The 24,087-nt window shown below is 54.9% G+C and overlaps 1 protein-coding gene across 5 annotated transcripts in view; it reads left to right on the top strand.

Moving 5' to 3' along the window:
* Window positions 1-24,087, top strand: part of Dpp9 (dipeptidyl peptidase 9) — a 31,187-nt gene that overhangs the window by 5,574 nt on the left and 1,526 nt on the right. For 3 of the 5 annotated variants that reach the window (XM_029531523.1, XM_021218502.2, XM_029531524.1), the window contains exons 3-20: window positions 946-1,199; window positions 5,770-5,882; window positions 6,781-6,954; window positions 7,025-7,193; window positions 7,339-7,452; window positions 8,177-8,305; window positions 9,517-9,578; window positions 11,697-11,797; window positions 12,912-13,089; window positions 13,210-13,372; window positions 15,874-15,953; window positions 17,194-17,346; window positions 17,652-17,787; window positions 21,122-21,267; window positions 21,506-21,652; window positions 22,106-22,258; window positions 22,782-22,924; window positions 23,881-23,992. In XM_029531523.1, the coding sequence (XP_029387383.1) occupies window positions 946-1,199; window positions 5,770-5,882; window positions 6,781-6,954; window positions 7,025-7,193; window positions 7,339-7,452; window positions 8,177-8,305; window positions 9,517-9,578; window positions 11,697-11,797; window positions 12,912-13,089; window positions 13,210-13,372; window positions 15,874-15,953; window positions 17,194-17,346; window positions 17,652-17,787; window positions 21,122-21,267; window positions 21,506-21,652; window positions 22,106-22,258; window positions 22,782-22,924; window positions 23,881-23,992 (2,527 nt within the window). Of the gene's footprint in view, window positions 1-945; window positions 1,200-5,769; window positions 5,883-6,780; window positions 6,955-7,024; window positions 7,194-7,338; window positions 7,453-8,176; window positions 8,306-9,516; window positions 9,579-11,696; window positions 11,798-12,911; window positions 13,090-13,209; window positions 13,373-15,873; window positions 15,954-17,193; window positions 17,347-17,651; window positions 17,788-21,121; window positions 21,268-21,505; window positions 21,653-22,105; window positions 22,263-22,367; window positions 22,487-22,781; window positions 22,925-23,880; window positions 23,993-24,087 lie in introns of those variants that run through there. The other 2 variants (XM_029531526.1, XM_029531525.1) reach the window with 2 other exon arrangements.

Below are 24,087 nucleotides of genomic sequence, written 5' to 3'. Positions count from 1 at the left end.
AGCTCTGTTCAGACAGAGCTGAGCCCAGTGGCAGTGAAAGGGAAAGGCTGAGGCCCTTCCCAGCCATGGACAGGAGGGGCAGGAAGGTGGCCTGGAGGACACGCTCACCTGATGGATGTCTGTGTGACGGTCTTCTGCGTCACACGTGTGCAGTGACATGACTGGCTTTTCATCTGGAAGCCTCAAGAGTTTGTCTGTTGCTAGTGATGCCGATGGGGTACTGGGTTGCACCTCTGAGGAGTGAGAAAGAAGTGGGGGGATGGGATGGCGTTCAACAGTAACCATGGTGAAAGTGCTTGATAGACAGGGACAGCCAGGTGGGCAGGGAGATTATTGAGCCATCTCAGAATGGATGGCTAGAAGCTTCCTAAGGTCCTATTTAATGCTTACCTGAGATTGGTTTAGAAAAGTTAGTCAACCTAAGGTGAAAAAGCCCAGCCCAGAAAGGATGACATGTACTCTGGGACAAGTGCAAAAGGAGTCTGGCCTGTGTGAGGATCTGAGTAAGGGCTGGTTTCTCTAGGGCACAGTTATGAAGAGGGAGGTGCTCAAGCGTCTGGAAGTCACAGGAGGGTCAAACAGCCGTAATACACACACTGGATTTTTGTTGGTAATACACACACTGGATTTTTGTTGTATACTTCTTACAGCCCTGAGTTATTAGTCTAGCGTCTGCCTCTGAGCCTTGCCTCAGACCCTCACTGGGGCGTTCTAGGTGCTGGGTTTCAGATGAATGAGTGGTGTGAATGCAGGTGGGATCTTGCCTAACTCAGCAGAGCCCTGACTCTCAGGAGTGTAGTGTGAACAAGTTGCAATAATTTGAGAGAGACTTTGGGGTGGTGACAGTGTTTCTGCCCAGAATGACTGATCTGGAAGCATCCACGGTGAGGATAAATTGTCAGGAAGACACCCTCTCACATGCCGCACCTTTGTCTCCCTTCACAGCTTCTCGCCGCCGTCACAGGAGCCCCAGAGGATGTGCAGCGGGGTCTCCCCAGTTGAGCAGGTGGCTGCAGGGGACATGGATGACACAGCAGCACGCTTCTGTGTGCAGAAGCACTCATGGGACGGGCTGCGTAACATTATCCATGGCAGTCGAAAGTCCTCGGGCCTTATCGTCAGCAAGGCCCCCCACGACTTCCAGTTTGTACAGAAGCCTGACGAGTCTGGCCCCCACTCTCACCGTCTCTATTACCTCGGTAAGCTGCCCCTACCCCCTTCGCTGGCAGGCCTGGGGCACCAAAAGGTTTCAGAAGCAACCAGCCTGGGGCATCCAAGGTTAGTCCACCTCCTCCAAGGTCAGCCACACAGGTGACAATTCAGGGCTGGCCAGGTGTCTCTGAGTCTAGAAACTGTTCCCAGCTGGGCCACTTCCCAGCTGGGCACCTGGTCCTGGCTGGGCAGGGCTTCCTGGGGAAGCAGGACAGGACACAATTTTCCTGTGGGAGGGTCACATGCTGTTCCAGTAGGAGCTCTGTGTGGTGATGTGTTATGACAGCTCTGGAGGCTCAAAGACCGGCACCCTCTCTGTGTAGCCTTGCCATGGTCCAGCAGCAGGGCATGGCTTATCACCCCGCTGCAGGACCCGGATGTGCCTGGTCTCTGTGCAGCTATTGACAGTGTTCCCACCGGGCCGCCAGACCCTTGGGTGTGAGTCTCCCTTCAGGCTTCCATAGCTTCTGCAGACAGGCCTGCACCTGGCCCCAGCACGTAGACAGGAAGTTTGCTCAGTGTCCAGATCCTGCCCTGCTAGGCCTAAAGGGCTACGAGAGCTGGAAGAAAGAATCCTCTGGAAATCAGCTAGGCTTGTTTGCCCAGAGTGCGATCCTGGCTGCTGTCTAGAGGTACGGTCCCTTGCACTATGGACTCGGCCGGGTCGCTTGTGGGTGGCCGGGACTCCTGGAGGTTGCTGTCACCTACAGTTGAGAAACACTCTTTAGCACATGATCCTGGTCATCCTCCGAGCCAGTTTTGCTGCTACTGGTCAAGTGGCATCGGTCTCCGAGACCATGTCTGTGCATGTCCAGGCAGTGAGCGTTTGAATCCATGAATAAATGGACATTGTTACCTGCCCACCGGTGGCTGTACATGGATGACAGGACCCAAGATGGACACTGGGTGGCCGTCCTCCTCACACGGTCCCCGTACTTCTTCTTCAGAGCTGTTCCAGGAGGAAGTCACATGGGTTTTTGCAAAGCATCAAACTGTAAATGCAGAGTGGTTGAGAGGAGTCTGCTGGGCAGCTTTGTGACAGCTGTGAGCCCGAGCCGCCACGGGGCATGGTCACGCTCCCACAGAGGAAAGCAGGACCAGACTCACGTCTGAGTCTCTTCGCCATAGCTGGGCCAGGAGGACAGAAGGGCCTCAGCTCAGACAATAGCAGGCCTTCCCCGGCGGAGGTCCCGGGCCCCTACCTCTCAGTGGTGGCCCTGCCCACTTGTTTTGTGTTCTGCCTCTGCCTTTGGGGAATCCACCCCAGCGTAGACCTGCTGATGTAAGGAAGCTGGCAAGCAGGCTGTGCTCCTCCTGGAGCTCGGGGCAGGACCTTCCTGCCTCTTCCAGCTTGTGAAGTGTGCAGCATCTGCTATCGCCACGTCTCTCCCATCTCTGCCTTCCTGAATACATGGCTGGCTTCTCTGTCTGAGATCTCCCTTTGCCTCGGTCTACTGAGGATACTAATGGCTTTAGCTCTTCTGTCCTGCTCGAAAGCCTTACTACGTCCAGAGCTGCACAGCTCTGTCTCAACAAATACAGTGACTTTGAATTCAGGCCCCAGGACACAACTGATTCTCTCTGGGGACCTCTCAGCCTCCCAGGACTACAGGAGAGGACAGAACCCTCTGGACTCAGTCACGAAGCCATCTGGTACAGCCTGAGAATAGTTTAAGGAACCAGGACACAAAGCCACTAGCCTCAGGGTGACGCACCTGCGACCCAGGGCCTCCTGAAACCATCACTCTGGTTCTGAACCCACCTCTGCCAGAGTCAGTGCTGGTACCTCAGCACTGTCTTCCCACCAGCAGGGGAAATTGATCCACTGGCTCCACATTTCCTGGGAGAAGGAATCTGATTGGCTCAGCCTGCTGGTCATCCACATGTGACCGTTTGCATCTGGGCAGGGGTGTGCTCTCCTTAGGGGTCAGTGCAAGATGTTGGGGGTCTTCATGGGGAGGGAGGGCCACAGAGGAATATGCAGTGAAGACAGATGCAGTGAAGACGGGTCCTTAACACATGCAGGGAGCCTGGAACTTTGTGGCAATGGCCAGTTCTCTCCCACCAACCCCATCATCTCACTAGCCAGGCCGGGCTGGTCTTAGGTCACCTCCTGGCCCCTCTGAGACTTTATCACATGTCACCGAGGCTTAGATGGCAGAGTCCCTGGTTGAGGATCTCCTATAGCTCTTAGAGTGTGGCCTGACCCTGACTCTCCCAAAGTCCTTTGTGAAGGATGGGCTGGATCTCAAGGGGAGTTGCTGGCCTTTCCTGTCAGCCCATTCTGTGGCCTGTAGCATCAGGATGGGGAGGCTTTGGGGCCTGGAGAGGCCTGGACTCTTGACTCCTGTCTTAGGCCTCAAGGTGACTGAGTATGGGTGTGGACCCAGGGCACCTACCATGCTGGGGGCTGGGCAGGGTGACCAGTCAAAGTGGGCAGTGTGTGTGTGAGGACAGAGCCCTTTGGTAGGTCAGGCAGCAGAGGCAGAGTAAGGGCTATTAGCATTCAGCTCCGCCCCTACCCTTGCCTTCAGTGCTAGGCATTGTGGGTGTGCTGCCAGCACTAAGGCCATCCAGGAAGGCACTAGCTTGAGCCATTGGTGGAACTGCTAATTAGTCAGCTGTGGAGGGAGGTGGCTTTGCTGTCCTCGGCACAGACTTATTCGGTGGTGGACGACTTCCTGCTCAGAAGCCCGAGGACAGTAGTGTTCCAGAGCACAGGCCACGGGTGGGGAGCAGCTACTCCACTAGCCTAGGGTAGGACCGAGGGCCAGTTCACACCTCAGATTGTCTCACTTCCCACATTGCTTAATTGTTGTGTGTGGAGGTTCATGTGCTATGGCACCTGTGTGGAAAGTACATTGATTATGGCACATGTATGGGCATGTTATGGCATGTATGTAGAGTTACATATGCTATGGCATGTATGTGAAGGTCAGAGGACAGTGTATAGGAGTTTGTTACTCTCCTTATATCATGTGGGTCCCAGGGCTCAAACGCAGGTTATCCGTCTTGGTGGTAGGTGCCTCTACCCACTGGGCCCTCTCATTGTGTCTCTTAAAAGTGTGCTGCCCAATATCACATGCTTTAGTCACAGTTTTCAGGAGAGGCAGGCAGATCTCTGTGAGTTCAAGGCCAGCCAAGTTTACCCATGAGTTACAGGCCATCCTCGGCTACATAATAAGTTCAAGGCCAGCCTAGGCTACATAGCGAGTTCCGGGACACACAGTGACCCTGTCACAGAAAACAAAAATAAAACCAGACAATCCCGGCAGCTGCAGATATGGAGTAAGTCAGAGGTCATGTGTTATGCAAGTCACTGTAAGAGGCACTGTGTTCTGGGGTTGCCAGGTGTCCTGTATACTCCCACACAGCTCTGTACTCAGAGGAGTGACAGCTCTGGTTCCCAGCATTTTGCACCAGAGGGGTAACTGAGGCACGTTGAAGCTGGTCACTCTATGCTGACCATGTAACTGTTAAAGATGCCACACACCATGACCTTGGCTTCCCGACCTGTGGAAGACACTTGTTACCTGACCATTTACCTGCTACAAGCCATGGGGTTGCCACATGCTGTGACCTCGGCTTCCCGACCTGTGGAGGACACACTTGTCACCTCCAGTTGGGAAATGGAGGCTAGAAGAACAAAAAGAATTCAGGGTTACCCTTGTCTACCTAGCAAGTCAGAAACCAGCTTTGTCCAAAAAAGCAAATGGAAGAAAAGTGACCCAGGAGGGTGCACATGTTCTGTGCAGCTGCTGGGCCACCAGGTAAGGAGGCTGGCTTGCAGGCTCACAGCCATGCGCCCAGCCTCAAAGGTGCTGCGGAGTTGGCTCTCCAGCAGAGATCCAGCCCAGCTAGGTAGATGCGCATGTGTCCTGTCCCCAGGCAACTGCCCACATTCCCTCAGCGACCATCCATGTCCTTCAGTCAGGGCTTAAATCCATTTGTCCTCAGAGGTGATGCCCACAGGAGCCTCGGGCATGGGGCTTGAGGAGGGTGGAGTTGGAGCTGTCCCCAGCCCAGGGCTGCAGTGTGAGGAAACACTCTCCAAAAGCACCTGCTGTGCCCGAGGGTGTGACATGCATGCATGAGCACACAGTCCCCTCAGCCAGCCCTGACTGCAGGAGGGCTGACTGGCAGAGGCTGCTGCAGCCACTGGGGCCTGAGTCTCAGGTGGGAGAGCCTACCACAGGTGTGACCAAACAGCAGGGCTGGGTAGAGTGCAGGCTGTACAATGCATCCTCAGCACCTGTGTCAAGGCCAGACTGCTCAATGCACCTGCCACCCCGGCAAGGAGAGCTAGGAAGACACCTGGGGCTCCCTGGCCAGCCAGCCAAGTCAGCAGGGCATCCTGACTGCCGGCATTTGGGAGAAAGATGCAGGTGGATTCCTGTCGATTCAGGGCAGAGAGAGTGAGGGAGAGGGGATACCTGATGCCTTCTGTATGCACACAGTGATGGACACGTGGGCTCTGACTAGAGAGAGGGAGCCATGGCCTGACACCCTCTCAGGTAGGGCCCACAAACTCTTGAACGTTCTCTGACTCCTCTCCAGGAATGCCTTATGGCAGCCGTGAAAACTCCCTCCTCTACTCCGAGATCCCCAAGAAGGTACGGAAGGAGGCCCTGCTGCTGCTGTCCTGGAAGCAGATGCTGGACCACTTCCAGGTGAGCCAGCGGTGCCACACCTGGCTTCCGGGAACAGAGCTCTGAGCAGGGCACTTATGAGGCCCACTTCTCTCTCTCCTGTCTACACCTTCCAACGGAGAGTGATTCGTAGACCTGGCTAATGATTAATACGCCTGCCAAGAATGGCCAAGTGAAGGGGACACCCTGGAGTGGCTGTGGTTTGTGGCTGTAAACATTGCACAAGCCTCGCCCAGCATGTGCCAAGGCCCTGGGCTCTCTCACAGGGAAAAATAACACCATCACCGTGGCCTCCTCGAGTCCCTCCCATCTTGCCTACTCACTCCCAGTTTGATTGCCCCTCTTGGCTCCTGAGTAGCCTTGGGCACAGCGCAATGCTGGGACAGGACCCCAGGCTTTCACATCTGCCTCCTCCACACCCCAGCTCTGAGCTGGACCTAAGTCCAGTCCTGAGGATTGCTGCATGGAGGACTCAGTTGGCACCCAGGAAGCCCTAGGTTCCATCCCCTCTTACCAGGCAGGGTTGTGCGTGCCCGCCAGCCCTGCACTTGAGGTGGAGGCAGAATGATTGGGAGTTCAGAATTATCCTCTGCTAAGTAGTGAATTCCAGGTTAGCCTGGGCCACCCAAGACTCTGTTTCAAACAAACACTCATTCCACGTCACTGTGACTGTCCAGATCGCTTGCCCACCGGGATCTCCCACCCACCCCCCCCCAGTGGGCACCCAGGGCAGGTGATTGGCAGAACCGTGGGCATGCTCTATACCACTTTGGATTTAGAAGGGTGTGAATGGGGTCTGGAATGTCCCCACAGGTCCTCAGGGATAGGGATGTGGGGACACCACAAGTTCCTGGACATCGTAAGGTGTTCCGTGTCACAATGGGGAATCTGAGTGAGGCCGTGTCCCTTGTGTCCCCAGGCCACCCCCCACCATGGTGTCTACTCCCGAGAGGAGGAGCTACTGCGGGAGCGCAAGCGTCTGGGCGTCTTTGGCATCACCTCCTACGACTTCCACAGCGAGAGCGGCCTCTTCCTCTTCCAGGCCAGCAACAGCCTGTTCCACTGCAGGGATGGTGGCAAGAATGGCTTTATGGTGAGGCACGACCTGTGTCATGGGCTGGGGATGTAAGGCCAGTGCCCTGACTGTCCCACCCCGCCCCCAGGTGTCCCCGATGAAGCCACTGGAGATCAAAACCCAGTGTTCTGGGCCACGCATGGACCCTAAAATCTGCCCCGCAGACCCTGCCTTCTTTTCCTTCATCAACAACAGTGACCTGTGGGTGGCAAACATCGAGACTGGGGAGGAGCGGCGGCTCACCTTCTGTCACCAGGGTGAGGTCTGGGCATGAACAGGGTTAGGGGTGGCAGGCTGCCTGGTCCTGTCATCATGTTTTGAAGATGGCTGATATATGGCATTTGGCCCATAAGTTCCTGACTCCCAGAGGCCGTGTGTCACTCACAGTGTACCCTTTTGCAGGTGCAGCCGGTGTCCTGGACAATCCCAAGTCAGCAGGCGTGGCCACCTTTGTCATCCAGGAGGAGTTTGACCGCTTCACTGGGTGCTGGTGGTGCCCCACGGCCTCTTGGGAAGGTAGGAAGTCCACTTCTCAGTGCTGTATTCCAGTCTAAGGACTCAACACCTCCCCTGAATTAGTCCATGTGTTCCCAGGCCCAACACTTAGGGACCCGTTAAATACCCATGTCAGGGTCTGCTCAGGACAGGGAGAGGAGAGCAGAGCCACACCCTCAGCCCCTCACTGGAAAAGCCCAAGGCAGGGGCTCCACCCCTGACCACGGCCCCGGCCCTTCACTGGGGGATTCCAGGCCAGGCTCCACATCTGACCAGCACCTCACTGGGCTGTACCATGCCCGCACCTCTTCCTCATTGTGGGGTCTGTACTTTCAGAACATGTGTGAGTGTGTGTTCAGGTTATCATAATAAGATCTCCCTAACTGAGTGGCATAGATAGCAGACATGCATGACCCCACACTGGCCTCTGGTTCTGAGGTACAGTGGGACAGGTGTGGCTTTTCCTAAGGCTCTGGCACACTCCCCATGTCCTCTACTGTCCCTTGTGTCCTGGTCCTATGAATAGTCCTGTCATCCTGGCCCAGGGTCTCCCCTGACCTCACTGTGCCTGTGGATCCCTCAGGAACCACACAGGGGCAGGGCCTCAGGGACCAGCCTGACTCTTCACACCTCAAGCAGGTGTCCTCTGAGCTGCTTTGTGCCCTCTATCGCCCCCCCCCTAGAGGCTCAGAGCCCCTGTTTGTTGTGGGTGAGCATCTTGACTCTTCTCCTTGTGCCCCACCAGGCTCTGAAGGCCTCAAGACGCTGCGCATCCTATATGAGGAAGTGGACGAGTCTGAGGTGGAGGTCATTCACGTACCCTCCCCTGCCCTGGAGGAGAGGAAGACGGACTCCTACCGCTACCCCAGGACAGGTGGGTGCCCGTGGCAAGACCACCTGCTGCTAGGAGGTCTCTACATTGCAGCTGGTGCAGTTCTGCCCTCTGGGGTCCCCTCCACCTGGCTGTATTGGGTCTCATGGTCCCAGAACTCAGAGGCCACAGATCCTCTAGGTAGGTCCAGAAAGTGCGGCAGAGGCACACGCCGCCAAATGGCACATCTCTGCACATCTCCACACCAGGACAGCCACAGACGAGCGGGCCGGGTTAATGGGAGATTTTGCTGTGCAGTGGCGCCACCTGCCATCTCAGCACTCAGGAGGCTGAGGGAGGAGGCTTATGAGTTGAGGCCAGCCTAGGTTGCATAGTGAACACCTGTCAAAACAAAAACCAAGTGGAGGGGTTGAAAGGGACAGGCTCTCTGGGCTGTCTCAAGGCATTAGAAGCCTTGAGGCAGCAGGAGCCCCTGCCAGCCTGGTTCAACCTCAGGCCTCCTGCCTGATAAGCTATGGGAGTCACTGACCTTGGACTAAGGCTTGGTGTGCACAGAGACCCTCAGTGTGGTAGGGCACGCCTGTCACTGCAGCAGGAGTCAGGAGGATCAGGAGTTGAAGGTCAGTCTCAGCTTTGTAGAAAGTTCCAGGCCAGCCTGGGCTACATGAGACCCTATCTTTAAAAACCAAATAAAAATACCAGACCGCCATTGCGGACACACAGCGAGCCTTCCGAGACCCTCTGTAGGACCCAGGCTGTCTGCAGGACATCTGTGGGAATGATCCACATTTAGCCCATGCTTTACAAATGTGTAAGGTAAGAGTTGGGTGTCCCGTGGTGCCCTGAGCTGTCTTCCAGATAACCCCCAGGACTTGTTTCTAGTAACATCCCACCTCTTAGAAGTGTGGCCTGTCCCAGGCTGTGGCCACTGCCTCCCAAGGGCCGGGCCTGGCTGAGTGTCCTGTTCCTGTCCCCACCTCCTTGGCTGCCCAAAAAGCAGGGACAGGGCCGTTTTCCTTATGTGTTGCATTTTGTTCCTGTTCTAGCTCTTGTCATGACCTGGCTTGTGCCCCCAGGTGACAAAGTAACGCATCTTATATCCCCTGTTAGGAGTGTGGTCCAGGCCCTGGGTCAGATTATCCCTGCCCAAGAGGAGCCGTGCCACCTCCCCACAGATGCAGTCACACAGTCTCTGGCTAGGGCAGCCTCCGACAGCTTGGTGCTCACCTGGCCTTCTCCCCTCCCCCCCGCAGGCAGCAAGAACCCCAAGATTGCCCTGAAGCTGGCTGAACTCCAGACGGACCGTCAGGGCAAAGTAAGAGCCCAGCGTATGGGAGAGCTCGCACAAGGAATGACAGGGCCGGGCGCAGCTAGCCTACTCTCTGGGACATGTGTGTGGTGCAGCTAATTGGTCACAGTAACTCATGAGTGTTGTGGCCATAAGCCCAGAACACTGGGGCACATTGCCAGGGTGCCAGTCTCCAGGTCACCTCCTGTTGGGCAGGGCAGTGTTCCGGATCCTTCTCTGTCCTCATCGTTTGAATTGCCCACTTAGAGGCACTGAGTAAGTAAGGCCTTGCAACTCAGAGCATGTGCCAAGCAGCAAGGGCAATGTGGCCCTGAAAAGAGGTCTCTGGTGAGTTCTTCCACTTGCCTCTGGAGGCCCATCCGCTACTCTGACGCATCTTCCCGAGTCCGGTGAGAGGTGTTGACAGCATTCCAAAGTCCAAACCCCTCAGGTCACCAAGGATGTATGACACTGAAAGTCACTGAGGCAGCTCCTGAGCCCAAGGCTGTGTGGCGCTTGCTTTTTGGGACACCAGGCAGGCATTTTGTGCAGCTGCAGGAGTGTGGCCCCCGGGGATTTAGTTATTGGGTTGATATACCGCTTGTGAAGGTCAGAGGGCAGCTTGTGGGGTCAGCTTTCTCCCTCCACCTCGTGGGTTCTCGCAGTCAGATTAGACCTGGGGACTCAGGTCATTGAGCCTGGTATCAGGATCCTCCTGTGGAGCAGGTCCACTGCCTAGCAAGCTTTGCAAAACCCTTGATGACGTGGACTCATACCGTTGTTATTTGCACTTTTTTCTTTATGCATATTAGGCCCTCACTCACCAAGACCTTTGTATAATTTTCAGAACATTCCAGCATTACCAGTGATGTGGAGATCACTACCAAGCGGGTTTTTTTTTTTGGGGAGGGGGGCAGCAGAGGAGTTCAAGGGTTTTTTTTTTTTTTCGTATTTAAAAAAAAAAAAAATGTTTATATGAGTGCAGTGCCCATAGAGGCCAGGAGAGGGCATCGGAGACCTTGGACTAGAGTTACAGGCAGACGTGAGCTACCCTGTGGGTGCTGGAAACTGAACTTGGGCCTGCAAGTGCAGTAAGGGCTCAGTCACTGCCCCATCCTGAGCCACCCAAGCCTCCTTGACTCACAGGCTCCTGAGCTGGCTGTGGGCTACAGCAGCTGAACAGCTGTGGGCTGGTGACCTTGCCAGGGTTACCACCATGACCCTGTCTGCCTTTCTCCCTGTCATCTGCTTGCTCAGCTTGCCCAAGACCCCTTGACTCTCCAGGGGTGACTCAGGGCAAAAACAGGTGCTCCTAGAACTGTGTGTGTGTGTGTGTGTGTGTGTGTGTGTGTGTGTGGCAGGGAGTGCCATGTGCTGTTGGGGTGTCGTTCCTCCCCTCCCCCCAGGAGCTGTCACCACAGCAGAAAGCCACAGAGATGCTGTCTGCAGCCATACAGATGGGTGTTGGTAGGGCTAGAGAGAGGTGGGGGAGAGAGAGAGAGAGAGAGAGAGAGAGAGAGAGAGAGAGAGAGAGAGAATGAATATGAATATGAATATGAATGAATTATGTGTCTGTCTGTCTGCCTGTCTGTCTGTCTCATCGCATCTCTCTCTTGTATGATATGACTTGTTAGATTAGGATCCCCAATCCAGTGAGACTTCCACCTTACCTATTATACCTCAGAAAGCTGCCCCCTCCTTCCTTCCTTCCTTCCTTCCTTCCTTCCTTCCTTCCTTTCTTCCTTCCTTCCTTCCTTCCTTCCTTCCTTCCTTCCTTCCTTCCTAGATTCATTTATTTTGATTTATTTATTTATTTTGAGACAAGGTCTTTCTTTGAGTCTTAGAACTCACTATGTAGACCAGGCTGGTCTCAAACTCACAGAGATGGTCCTGCCTCTGCCTCCCCAGTGCTGAGATTAAAGGCATGAGACACCATACCCGGCTATTTAGTTTAGTGTGTGGTTATCCACTTATGCATGCACCATGTACACGCAGTGCTCGTGAGGGCCAGAAGAGGGCATCAGAGCTCCTGAAACTGGCATTCCCACTGTCAGACACCGTGCGGGTGCTGTGCATCTAACCATCAGTAGGCTGGAGGTCATTGAGGCTGTAGTGATGTGTGCTGACGTGGCCCTGTTTCTCTAGATTGTGTCAAGCTGTGAGAAGGAACTGGTACAGCCATTCAGCTCCCTTTTCCCCAAAGTGGAGTACATCGCCCGGGCTGGCTGGACGCGGGATGGCAGATAGTGAGTGTCTTGGGAATGGGCAAGCATCTGCATGCCACCTGGGGCCCCAGCAGAGTGGAACTCAGTGCCCCACAGCCATGACTTTCCCCCTCAGGGTCCCCTCCCAGCCCTAGCCGGCAGGAGACAAAGTGGGAGACTCAGGTGTCAGGGCAGTCTGACCAGAGACACAAGGGTGGCCCAGGGTAGAAGGGAACACGGCCACAGACAGGATGAAGGAACTCCTCTGAGCCCCTGGGGTCCTGAATGCTGCACAGCTGGGACAGGCTGCTGAGACAAACAGCCTTCCTCACCACCTCCTCCTCATCTTTCTTCTTGCTGTGTAGCCCAGGCTGACCTAGAACTTGCTTTGAAGCCAAGGATAACCCCTTTTGCCTCTACCTCCCTACTCCTGGGATGGTAGGTGCATAGCCATGTCAAAACCATTTCAAAATAAAAACTTTAAAAGGCCTGGGTGCAGAGCTGTGGTGTAGCTTTACATGAGACCTCGTGATCATGCCCGGCACCAGAATAGAATAGAATAGAATAGAATAGAATAGAATAGAATAGAATAGAATAGAATAGAATAGAACAGAATATTAGAATAAGCCTGGCAGTGGTGGCGCACACCTTTAATCCCAGTACTTGGGAGGCAGAGGCAGGCAGATTTCTGAGTTTGAGGCCAGCCAGGGCTACACAGAGAAACCCTGTCTCGAAAAACCAAAAAAAAAAAAAACAAAAAAAACAAAAAACCAAAACAACCCCCCCCCCAGAATATTAGAATAGAATGGACTATTAGAATATTGTCCGTTTTGTTAATGTTGGGCATGATGGCACACACCTGTCATTTCAACACTGAAGTGCAGGCAAGGAAGGTCGAGAGTTCAAAGCCATCCTCAGCCATAAAAGACCCTACCTTTAAAAAACAAAAAACCACAACCCATCTGTCCCATTTGAAAATGCCGTCCCAGGCCTAAGTCCTGTGGAGTGTTGTCACCAGAGTTTCACCAGTTTCATTTACTCTGTCCAGAGATCGTGTACCCCACCCTGGTTGGCCATGGGCTGACTCCAGCGAGGAGCCCCTGTGTCCCCTGCCAGCCACTGAGGCCTCCTGCTGCTTCCTCTCATGTTCTTCCAGTGCCTGGGCCATGTTCCTGGACCGTCCCCAGCAACGGCTTCAGCTTGTCCTCCTGCCCCCTGCCCTCTTCATCCCGGCCACTGAGAGTGAGGCCCAGCGGCAGGCGGCTGCCAGAGCCGTGCCCAAGGATGTGCAGCCCTTTGTCATCTACGAAGAAGTCACCAATGTCTGGATCAACGTAAGCTGGAGTGCCAGGCTGCCCCACTGTCCCACAGCCAGATCCCCAGTGTGACACTGGGCAGGGCTCAGGGGCTTGGTCAGCTGCAGAGTCCTCTGACCCGACCATCTGTCCCCACAGGTCCACGACATCTTCCACCCATTCCCTCAGGCTGAGGGCCAGCAGGACTTTTGTTTTCTTCGTGCCAACGAATGCAAGACTGGCTTCTGCCACCTGTACAGGGTCACCGTGGAACTTAAAACCAAGGACTATGACTGGACGGAACCCCTCAGCCCTACAGAAGGTGAGAGAGCCTCGGTCACATAGGAGGCTGCGGTAGGGAGGGACCCACCCAGTCCTTGTGCCATTGGCAGCTGTCAGCTATGTGTTTGTTGATTGGATAGGTGGGGTGTCCTAAATATCTATGCAGCAGGGCCCTTGCTACGGAATGAAAATCAATCAATCAATAGGAAGGAAGGAAGGAAGGATAGACGATGGACATGACTGTTTTTAGGAATAGAGGAGGAGAAACTTGACTGTAGATAGAGGGGAGAGCATATCCAGAGGCAGGCACATCTAGGAGAGTCCAGGATAGACATGACCAGACTGAGCTAGGCCATGTGAGACTGATAGTCAAAATGGCTGAGTTATATTGAGGCCAGAGGAATGACAGGGGGAGGGGGCAGGGTATGCTGGCCAGGGGGCCTGAAACAAGTTGTGACCTGGGATGGTGGGCACACTTCCCAGCATCTACTTTAATATGTTAATAGGTACCTCAGCTGTCCCATACACACACCCAGGTTTGAGACCTAGTAGCCGCCACCAGGGCATTAGAATTTGGCCCCTGTGTACTGATGTGTGTCACCTGCATTAGTTTCATCTTGTTCTTTTCTTGGTGTGTGGATATGCCTGCTCACTTCTATTTGCCTGTTGGCCGTGTCTGTGTCCCAGCCTCAGCCATATGGCTTCAGACCTTCAGATACGCTGGCCTTTGGCCCAAGTAGTTGGCTCTAGGAGCCAAGGTGCTGATGTCCTCTACCTCAGGGCCTTTGTACAGACCCAGTCTCCAGAGGATACATTCAGAGAGCAGCATTCCTGCTCTGCCAGCTAGCAGCTCCCCAAGTTGTGACTACTCATGTCCCCAGACAACGCTCAAACCTTCCTTGAAGATGGGTCATCTTCTGTAAGCAGCACAATTAAGGAGTGCTATATGGTACCACAGCAGGCTGTGGCAGCCATGGGCTCAAGGGACAGAGTGGTTGGGATGGCATCTCTGAGGGCCTGGTACCAGGCCTCATGTCCTGGCTACTTGGCACCGAGTGACCCAAGGTGCTGACCGGGGCTCTGTCCCTCCTGGCAGTGGCTCAGTGTCACAGGAATGCCACCGACTCTGTACCCTGCCAGGGTACACTGAACTTAGGAGCTTCTGCCTGGAAACTTGCCTTTAACTCATGGTCACCCAGGCCGAGATGCAGATGCCAGGGTGCCTGGCCCCACAGGCTTGCTCGGGCTTCACGTGCCTCCTGGCACGATGTGATGGCAGCCGAGTGTCTGAGCAAGTGAGACCTGAGGAAAAGGAAGGGAGAGTCAGAAGGGCCAGCCTGGGCTGAGGCGGAGTTGATACAGTGTCCTCCTGACACACAGGAAGGCCTGGGCTTCATCCGCAGCACCACAGAAACCATGTGTGCTGGCATGTCTGTCATTATAATGTGCCAGAGAGTCTAGACTTGTAGGTCATCCTCAGCTACTTAGTGAGCTCAAGGCCAGCTTGGGCTACATGAAACCCTGACTAAAACTGGGGAGGGGGGAGGCAGGGGCCAGAGCTGGAGATATGGCTCACCTGTTAGCACACTGGCTGCTCTTGCAGAGGACCAGGGTTCAGTTCCCAGCACTCACAGGGCAGCACACAACCATCTGTAGTTTTAGTTCCTGGGGAAATCCTGTGCCCTCTTCTGGCCTCTGCAGGTACTGCATGCAATGAGTGCATACCCAAAGTAAAAATTAAAAATGAAGAAGGGTGGCTGTTGGGGCTGGGGAGGCTGGCACGATGGGGAAGAGGGCAGCTTTGGGAGGACACATGAAAAGATGGGGTGTGTCTAGGTGATCTGTGGGTCACTAAGATAAATCCGGGGCTGGGAGCAGGGGTAGCAGCTTCATGTGTGGGTGGGACCTGTGAGCCAGGGGCCTGGGCAGTGCTAGAACTCCTGGTGGCCTTAAATGATGAGAACACCACAGGACAGCCACTTGTCACCCCAGGCTGCCCAGTCCACACCTGATGTGCCCTAGCAAATGCCTGGTTTCTGTCTAGTTGGGCCTCAAAAGCAGGTCCAGACCTGTTAACCCAGCAGGCCTCCAGAAAACGGAACCTGGTTCTATTTGTGGTTGTTGGGTTTGCTCTTGAGACAGGGTCTCACTGTGTAGCCTATGCTGGCCAGGAACTCACAGAGATCCCCCTGCCTCCTTCTCCTGGGTGTTGGGAGTGTGGTGCGCTTACTCCTGTCTAGCTGCCTGGTGAAAGCCTGGGTCTGGGTCTGGGTCTGGTGGCCCAGGATGATCTAGTGAGAAACGGCCATGCCACATGCCACACCCGCTGTAAGCAGCACTTCCTGGCTGTTCTCTGGAAGCACTGGGTAACCCTCACTAGGAGGGACAGGCCCCACTGGCCCCTGAAGCCCCCAGACAGGTTCTCTCCTGGTTGCCCCTTGGGTCAGGCTGATAGCCCAGCAGCGAGCAGGCTTCAGGTGGCTTCAGTCCCCCGAGCCTGCCCCCTTCCTGCTCCCTCACCTCTGCTCTGCTTTCTCACAGATGAGTTTAAGTGCCCCATCAAGGAGGAGGTCGCCCTGACCAGTGGCGAGTGGGAGGTCTTGTCGAGGCATGGCTCCAAGGTACCCCATTCTCCCCAATCCCTCAGGCGTGCGCTTGCTGTCCTCTGCCTTTTCCTGCCGCTCTGACTCCTCCCCTTCCCATTCCCACAGGGCCCCAGGACATTAGCACTTGCCACAGCAGGGAGGGCCACATGGGGAGGGAGTCTGGCTCATCCTCAAGGCTGCCCAGGACCCTGCAGTCAGTCCACCGTGTGACTGAGTGCCAAGTGGAGCCCAGCATCCACTCACTTCTTCCTGGGACCTCCCCACATGGCGGCTGCCTGTGTCCAGACTTCACCCAGGGGCCTCCCAAGCAAAGAATCAGAGTTAATGATTTTTTTTTTTTTTTTGGTTTTTCAAGACAGGGTTTCTCTGTGTAGCCCTGGCTGTCCTGGAACTCACTCTGTAGACCAGGCTAGCCTCGGACTCAGAAATCCGCCTGCCTCTGCCTCCTGAGTGCTGGGATTAAAGGCATGCGCCACCACGCCCGGCTTTTTTTTTTTTTTTTTCATTTTTTAACTCTGCATTGCTGGACATGGAGCCGGGGCCTTTCACACTGAGCTCCACCCCAGCCACATGCTGTGGGAAATGCACTGATTGCCCATACTGGCGTGACCATATCCCTACCTGTATTGCCATAGGCACAGCTCCCTCGTGTGACTTGAAACCTTTTCCTATAGTTAATTCTAGAGGGGAAAATGAGGGTAAACCATTTTCAAATTCTACAGACAGTAATGTGGATGGGCTGTCATTCCAGTGGTCTGAGGGGCTGAGGAGGGAAAACCTCCACATTTAGGTTAGCTTGGGCTACACAGCCACTCTGCCTCAGAATCAAACAATTGGTTAGATGCTGTTTTATTTTTCCTTCCTTCCTTCCTTCCTTCCTTCCTTCCTTCCTTCCTTCCTTCCTTCCTTCCTTCCTTCCTTCCTTTCTTTTTTTCAGAAAAGGTTTCATATAGCTCAGGCTGGCTTTGACCTTACTATTTAGCCGAGGGTGATCTTGAACTCCTGGTCTTCCCAAGTGCTAGGTTCAGGCATGCCCTACCATGCCCAGCTCATGCGGTGTTGGGGATGGAACCCAGGGCTTTGTGCATGCTGGGTATGCTCCCCCCCCCCCACGTGCATCCGTGGGACCTACAGTAGCCTGTCCCTCATGCTCCACCCTCAGCCTGATGGGCTACAGGGCTGCTGCTGGCCCGGGCATGGGAGGGAGGAAGTATGGCCGAGGCACACTGGTCACACAAGTCCCCGTTGCCTGCAGATCTGGGTCAACGAGCAGACGAAGCTGGTGTACTTTCAAGGTACAAAGGACACACCCCTGGAACATCACCTCTATGTGGTCAGCTACGAGTCGGCAGGCGAGATCGTGCGGCTCACCACGCTCGGCTTCTCCCACAGCTGCTCCATGAGCCAGGTGTGCAGGCCACACCACGCCCACCCCAGCCTCCCAGGGTCTGGGAGGACGGAAGTGTGGGGAGGCGGCTCCGCCTGATCAGTCCACAGCCCTTAGCCTCTTAGAACACTCTAGAAACCAGGCTGATGCCTGTCCATTGAGGACGAAGCCTGGGTCTCCAGGCTGGGAATGGCCCTCACTGGGCAGGCTCGCCACCCGCAAAGGGCGTGGCGATGATCCACAGGTGGGCGGGGCTGTACAGTGAGTGTGTCTGGGGGAGGCAGACGCCTGCTCCTGTAAACTGAGTGCCACCCTGCGGCCGGCAGAGCTTCGACATGTTCGTGAGTCACTACAGCAGTGTGAGCACGCCGCCCTGTGTGCATGTGTACAAGCTGAGTGGCCCCGATGATGACCCGCTGCACAAGCAACCGCGCTTCTGGGCTAGCATGATGGAGGCGGCCAGTGAGTAGTGTGGTCTCAGGGAGCTGGCCTGACGGCCAGGGGGAAGGGCAAGGGGGACAACCGGCTGCCAGGGTAGGTCAGCTCAGGTCCAAAGAGGTTCCCTGGGTGTCTCTCCCGACTCAGGTGTGGCTGCAGATGCAGGCTGGCTGGCACCCTGGGGTAACTGCTGTGACAGTGCCTCTGAGCACTGAGATGTTGGGAAGGTGTAGGAGTTTATTATTGTTGTTGTTGTTTGTTTGTTTGTTTGAGACAGGGTTTCTTTGTGTAGCTCTGGCTGTCCTGGAACTCACTCTGTAGACCAGGCTGGCCTCCAGCTCAGATCTAATCTGCCTGCCTCGGCCTCCGGAGTACTGGGATTAAAGGCGTGCGCCACCATTGCCCCCCTGTAGAAGCTGTAATTCTGACAGGGAGCACAGGGTCAGTTACCAGAGGGATCTCAGAGAAAGAAAATGTGTTCTGAGAAATCAGCCCAGAGCCTGAGGTGCACTGCAGCTCTGCCTACAAAGCTTGAGGTACAGTTTCAGCACACAGGACTTTGGGTACCTGTTAATCCACTGTCCTGAGCATGCCTTGGAAAGACCTAGAAGAGTGGCAGGGGCTCAGTGGCAGAATTCAGGCACATCAGAAGGCCCAGCTTCATCCCCAGAACCCGTGTATCATAGTCCGAGTTCCACTGCTGTGAGGAGACACCATGACCAAGGCAGCTCTTTCAGTTCTGAGGTGCAGTCCGTTGTCATCGTGGTGGGAAATACGGTATCATCCAGGCAATGGTGCCAGAGAAGGAGCTGGGAGTTCTCCATCCATAAGCAACAGGAGACTGAGCCACACTGGGCATAGCTTAAGCATAGAAAACCTATAAGCCCACCCACACTGTCACACATACACTTCCTCCAACAAGGCCACACCTCCTAGTAGTGCCACGCCCTGTAGGTCAAGCATTCAAATACAGGAGTCTATGGGGGCATAGCATATTCAAACCACCACATTCTATTCCCTGGCCCCCATAGGCTTACAGCCATAACATAATGCAAAATGCATTTAGTCCAACTTCAAAGGTCCCCATAGTCTGTCACAGTCTCAACAATGTTAAAAAGCCCCAAGTTCAGTCTCTTCTGAGATCATGCAATCTCATAACTATAATCCCCTATAAGGTCAAAATTAAAAAGCAGATCACATACTTCTAACATATAGCGGCACAGGATATACATCACCATCCCAAAATATAGGGATGGGAGCATAGTGAGGAAATACTGGACCAAAGCGAATCTGAAAAAACTGGGAGACCCCCAAACACTGCATCTCCATGTCTAATGTCAAAGGCTGTGTAGATTTCCAGCTCTCGCCCGCTTTGTTGATGGGAACACAGACTCTTCTTTATCTTAGGCTGACCCCACACCCTGTTAGCAGGTCTCCTCAGCACATGCGCCGTGGCTCCTGGCATCTCTAACTTCTTGGGGCCTCCAGAGCATCCCTTCACAGCTTTCTACAGCGGCCCCTCGGGGCCTCCACGCAGGGACAGCCCTGCCACACACCTGGCCTCAGCGACTTTCCTTAGTCACTGTGGGAGACTCCATAGCCCCTTTCTTCTATCCTTGACTCTAAACCCAGAACCAGATGGCCAAAGTCGCCCAGTTCTGCTGCTTGCTGGGACTGGAGCATGGCCTCCTCCTTCGGTTACATCCTCCCCAGCTTTCTGATTTCGGTGGTTCCCTCTCGGCCTAAGCCTGGCTGCCCTGGAACTCGCTATAGACCAGGTGGGCCTTCAACTCAGAGATCTGCATGCCTCCTGTCTCCACGGTGCTGGGATTAAAGGCGTGCGCCTGAACCTAGTCGCAAATCCTTTCACAAGGTAGAAGCTTAACTGGGTGGGATCTTGGCCTTTAATATCTTTAACTTGTTTTTATTTCTTGCACTGAGGATTTGGCTCAGTCGCATTTTTGGGGGTGCCTCCTTTCTCCTTTTGTATCTCTCCTTCCTCAGCTTGCTCCTTTTCATGAGAGTGAACACTAGCAGTCACACGAGAGTCTATCCGAGGTCCCTTTGAGATTTCCTCTGCCACTATAATTAACCTAAAACTCTTCACTTTCGCTTCAAGTCAGACTGTTCAGACAAGGACAAAAATCAGCCACACTCTTAGCCAAAATATCATAAGAACAACGTCTAGGCCATATACATACTAACCTTCTCCTCTGGATCCTCCTGCACCAGGCCCCCATGGTTGAAATCACCCTCAGCACCACCGTCTTCCTCGTTACTACTAATACAGCTTGTTTAGCCCTACTTAAAACATTCCACGGCTTTATAAATCCAAAGTCCCTAAATCCATATTTCTCCAAACAGAAGCATGGCCAGGTCTTTCACAGCAACACCCCAGTCCCTAATACCAACTTTCATTGCTATGAAAAGACACCACCACCACCTCGACAAGTTCAGACGGTCAATTTACCGGGTTTTTAAAAAATTTATTTGTTTTATGTATACGAGTACTCTGTAGCTGTCTTCAGTCACACCAGAAGAGGGCACCAGATCCCATTACAGATGGTTGTGAGCCACCATGTGGTTGCTGGGAATTGAACTCAGGACCTCTGGAAGAGCAGTTGGTGCTCTTAACCACAGAACCATCTCTCCAACCTGTCCATTATCTTCCTGGCAACAAGCATGCAGACATAGTGCTAGAGAAGGAGTTGAGAGTTCTAGATCTTGGTCCATGGGCAGCAGAGGGATACTGTGAGCCACACTGGGCGTGGCTTGAGTGCAGGGAACCTCAAAGCCGCTCTAAGAACAACACAGTTTCCCCAGCAAGGCCTCACTTCCTAAAGGGCCACCAGCTGTCAAGCATTTGTTCACAGGAGTCTAATGAGGGCCAAACCTATTCAAACCACCACACCAGGTGTGCTCATCCCAGCCCTCAGGAGGTGGAGGCAGGAGGATTCTAAGTTTGGGTCCAAGCCAGCATGGGCTATATAAAGAAATCGTGTCTTCGGACAGCAAGGCCTTGGTCCTCCTGGGCGGGTGGCCTGTGTGGCTGTGCCGTTCCTTGAGAAACAGAGCAGAGACCCAGGGCAGTCATGGTTGGGGTGGTGTGTGCATTGCTCTGAAGCCTTCGTTGGCTTTCACCATACTCCCCACAGTGGCCAGAACCTGTGGAGGAGGAGCCCTGGGTGGGGCAAGTTCCTGGGCATAGGGATTGCTCGCCCCCCCATGGTGTCCCCCATGCAGCTCCCCCAAGATCTTCCTTCAGGCAGAAGCATCAGGGGCAGGTAGGTCCATGGGCCAGGTCTTACAGCAGGCCTGGTCTCGCCAGCCGCTCCACACAGTGCTTTTGTTTTCTCAGATTGCCCCCCAGACTATGTGCCCCCCGAGATCTTCCACTTCCACACCCGTGCAGATGTGCAGCTCTATGGCATGATCTACAAGCCACATACGCTGCAACCTGGGAGGAAGCACCCCACTGTGCTCTTTGTCTATGGGGGCCCACAGGTGGGTGCACCCTGGCCCAGGCTTTGCCCCCCCCAGCAGCCCCACAGCTATCACTGGCCACCCCCAGCACCCCTGAAGCTTTCACCACCTGCCCCCGCCGCCCCAACAGCTCTCACCACCCCCTTGCCCCCCCTACAGTTCTTACCCCCCCACACACACCCCTCAAGCACCTCTGCTGTTCTCACCACCCACCCCCAGCACCCCCAAAGCTCTCACTGCCCGCCCACCTTGCCTGTAGGTGCAGTTGGTGAACAACTCCTTCAAGGGCATCAAGTACCTGCGGCTAAATACACTGGCATCCTTGGGCTATGCTGTGGTAGTGATCGATGGTCGGGGCTCCTGTCAGCGGGGCCTGCACTTTGAGGGGGCCCTGAAAAATCAGATGGTGAGTCCTGCTTCTGCAGTGTGGCCCTTGAGAACAAGTGGGTCGTGGGGAACACAAGCCTCTAACCAGCCCTGAGCAGGAAGGGAGGGAATGGTGGCCCAAACACAGCCTAACACTATGGAGCTGCCTCAGTCCAGGGAACCCAAGAGTATGACAAAAGAAGGGAACAGATAGGGTGGTGGCGACTGACACAATGGTGATGATGGTGATGATGATGATAGTGGTGATGATGATGGTGGTGATGATAGTTGTGGTGGTGGTGGTGGTGATGATGGAGCTGATGGTGCCAGCCTGCATACATAAAGAACAGCTTTAGCAGGGCCATTCTGGGCAGATACTTATAAATACTACTTGGTGTCTAAGAGCACAGGCTTCTCATTAGCACCATGGCGACATGGTGTGGGATGCTGGTCATCCCCCAGTGGAAGTCACAAGCGTGCTGGGTTTCCACAGGGCCAGGTGGAGATTGAGGACCAGGTGGAAGGCTTACAGTACGTGGCTGAGAAGTATGGCTTCATTGACTTGAGCCGAGTCGCCATCCATGGCTGGTCCTACGGCGGCTTCCTCTCACTCATGGGGCTCATCCACAAGCCACAAGTGTTCAAGGTGGGTTTCGCTCCTGTGTGGCCACCTGCAGCCTGATGCCCACCCCAGAGCCCCACCCCAGAGCAAGCACCTCGGCAGGGCCTTGCCACCTGCCTATCTCTCCCCGCAGCCGCCCCACGAGGCCGAGTCCCCCTCCTCATTGCCTGCCACCACCGACCCCAGGATGGCATCCGCCAGCAGCTCTATGTGGGAGGCCAAGCCCGGGACCCCCGCCTCGGAGGGGCAGAGGTGGGGCATGCTGTGAGGAGCAGCAGGGGGGCGCAGGCCCCGGGACTCGCAGGGCACTGTGGGGCGGCGGCCATGAGGAGGCGGAGGAGGCTGGAAGGTGGGACGGGCCCTCCCTCCACATCCTGTGTGTCCCCAAGCAGGTTAAGGCCCACAGGACCTGTCTGAGGGCCCCCTTCCAGCCACCACCCCCATGCATGAGCTTCCTAGCCCTCCGCTGAGGCCCACAGTCTCGGCCAAGGCCACACTCCACATCGACGCTTCTCTCTCTGCCCCATCCGTCCCCTGTGTCTTCCAGGTAGCCATTGCGGGCGCTCCCGTCACTGTGTGGATGGCCTATGACACAGGGTACACGGAACGATACATGGATGTCCCCGAAAATAACCAGCAGGGCTATGAGGCAGGGTCTGTAGCCCTGCATGTGGAGAAGCTCCCCAATGAGTAAGCACGTACTCTCCATCCGCCGCCCAGCTCCCTTCCTCCCTGCCAGCCGTCCCATGAGCTCATGCATCCAGGTGCCTGTTGGGGTGTTGTCAGAGCAGGCCCCACAAGTGTAGGACCTGGGGCTAAGTCTGCAACTGATTGTAGCCCCCTGGCTTTCTCACAGCTCCAGTAGCCCTGTGAGGTCCTGTCTAGACCTTGAAACCTCACACATGGTCAACTGCCAAATGACAGTGTCAGACCCAGGCAGCTACAGTGAGGCACAGGCTATTGCCTGCACCCCTGCAAGACTCCTGCAGTCAGGCTTCCGGGTGCCAAGCTGAGGTGTGGAAGCCTAGGAGGGGCTGCCAGAGCCCAGGTGTCACTGCACTAGGACGGCTCTCTCTCTGCAGGGATGGAATGTTCTAGAACTAGAGAAGTAACTAATGGGTATACAACATTATGAACCCACAAAAGCATCAAAGGCTATCGTTTGCCTGAGCATCATGGTTGCGCATTAGTGTATAAAGTTCTGGGCCCCGTGGTAGTGTGTGCGCCCAGCATGCAGGAAGCCCTGGGCCCTGGGCCAGCACTCTAGAACCTAGGCCTGGCGGTACATGGCCTATCCTGAGGTAGAGGTAGGAGTTCAGTTCAGTGTCGCCCTTAGCTACATGGGCAGTTCAGAGGCAGCCTGGCTACATGAGACCTTGCCTCAGAAATAAACACATGAGTAAGTAAATCTAAATTAAAGGAGAATATCCACCTTCCTGGTCACTCCTACCCCTTTTGATATTCTGAGGAGTCACAGGTGAGAAGATGCTTCCAGAACATTCCACCATGCCTGGGAGTGGAACTGCTGTAGACATCCCTTTCCCTCTGCTTCAGTCCTGCCTACTGCACTGGAACTGGGGGATGACTTTGAGCCTGTGGGCACTGCCCTGCCTCCCAGGGCTTTACCAGCTCTGCTTTCTCTCTAGGCCTAACCGCCTGCTTATCCTCCACGGCTTCCTGGATGAGAACGTTCACTTCTTCCACACAAATTTCCTCGTGTCCCAGCTGATCCGAGCAGGGAAGCCATACCAGCTTCAGGTACACGGTTTGGGGACCAAGGCAAAGTCCCAGGCTCCCATTCTCTGTCTCCCCCCCCCATGCCCCTTTTATTATCTGAGCTCCGAAGGGTCCCA

The sequence above is a fragment of the Mus pahari genome, chromosome 18 (assembly GCF_900095145.1).
Source record: "Mus pahari chromosome 18, PAHARI_EIJ_v1.1, whole genome shotgun sequence".
NCBI lineage: Eukaryota > Metazoa > Chordata > Mammalia > Rodentia > Muridae > Mus > Mus pahari.
Note: the sequence above shows the minus strand (reverse complement) of the source record. Positions and strands in the feature narration are given on the sequence as shown.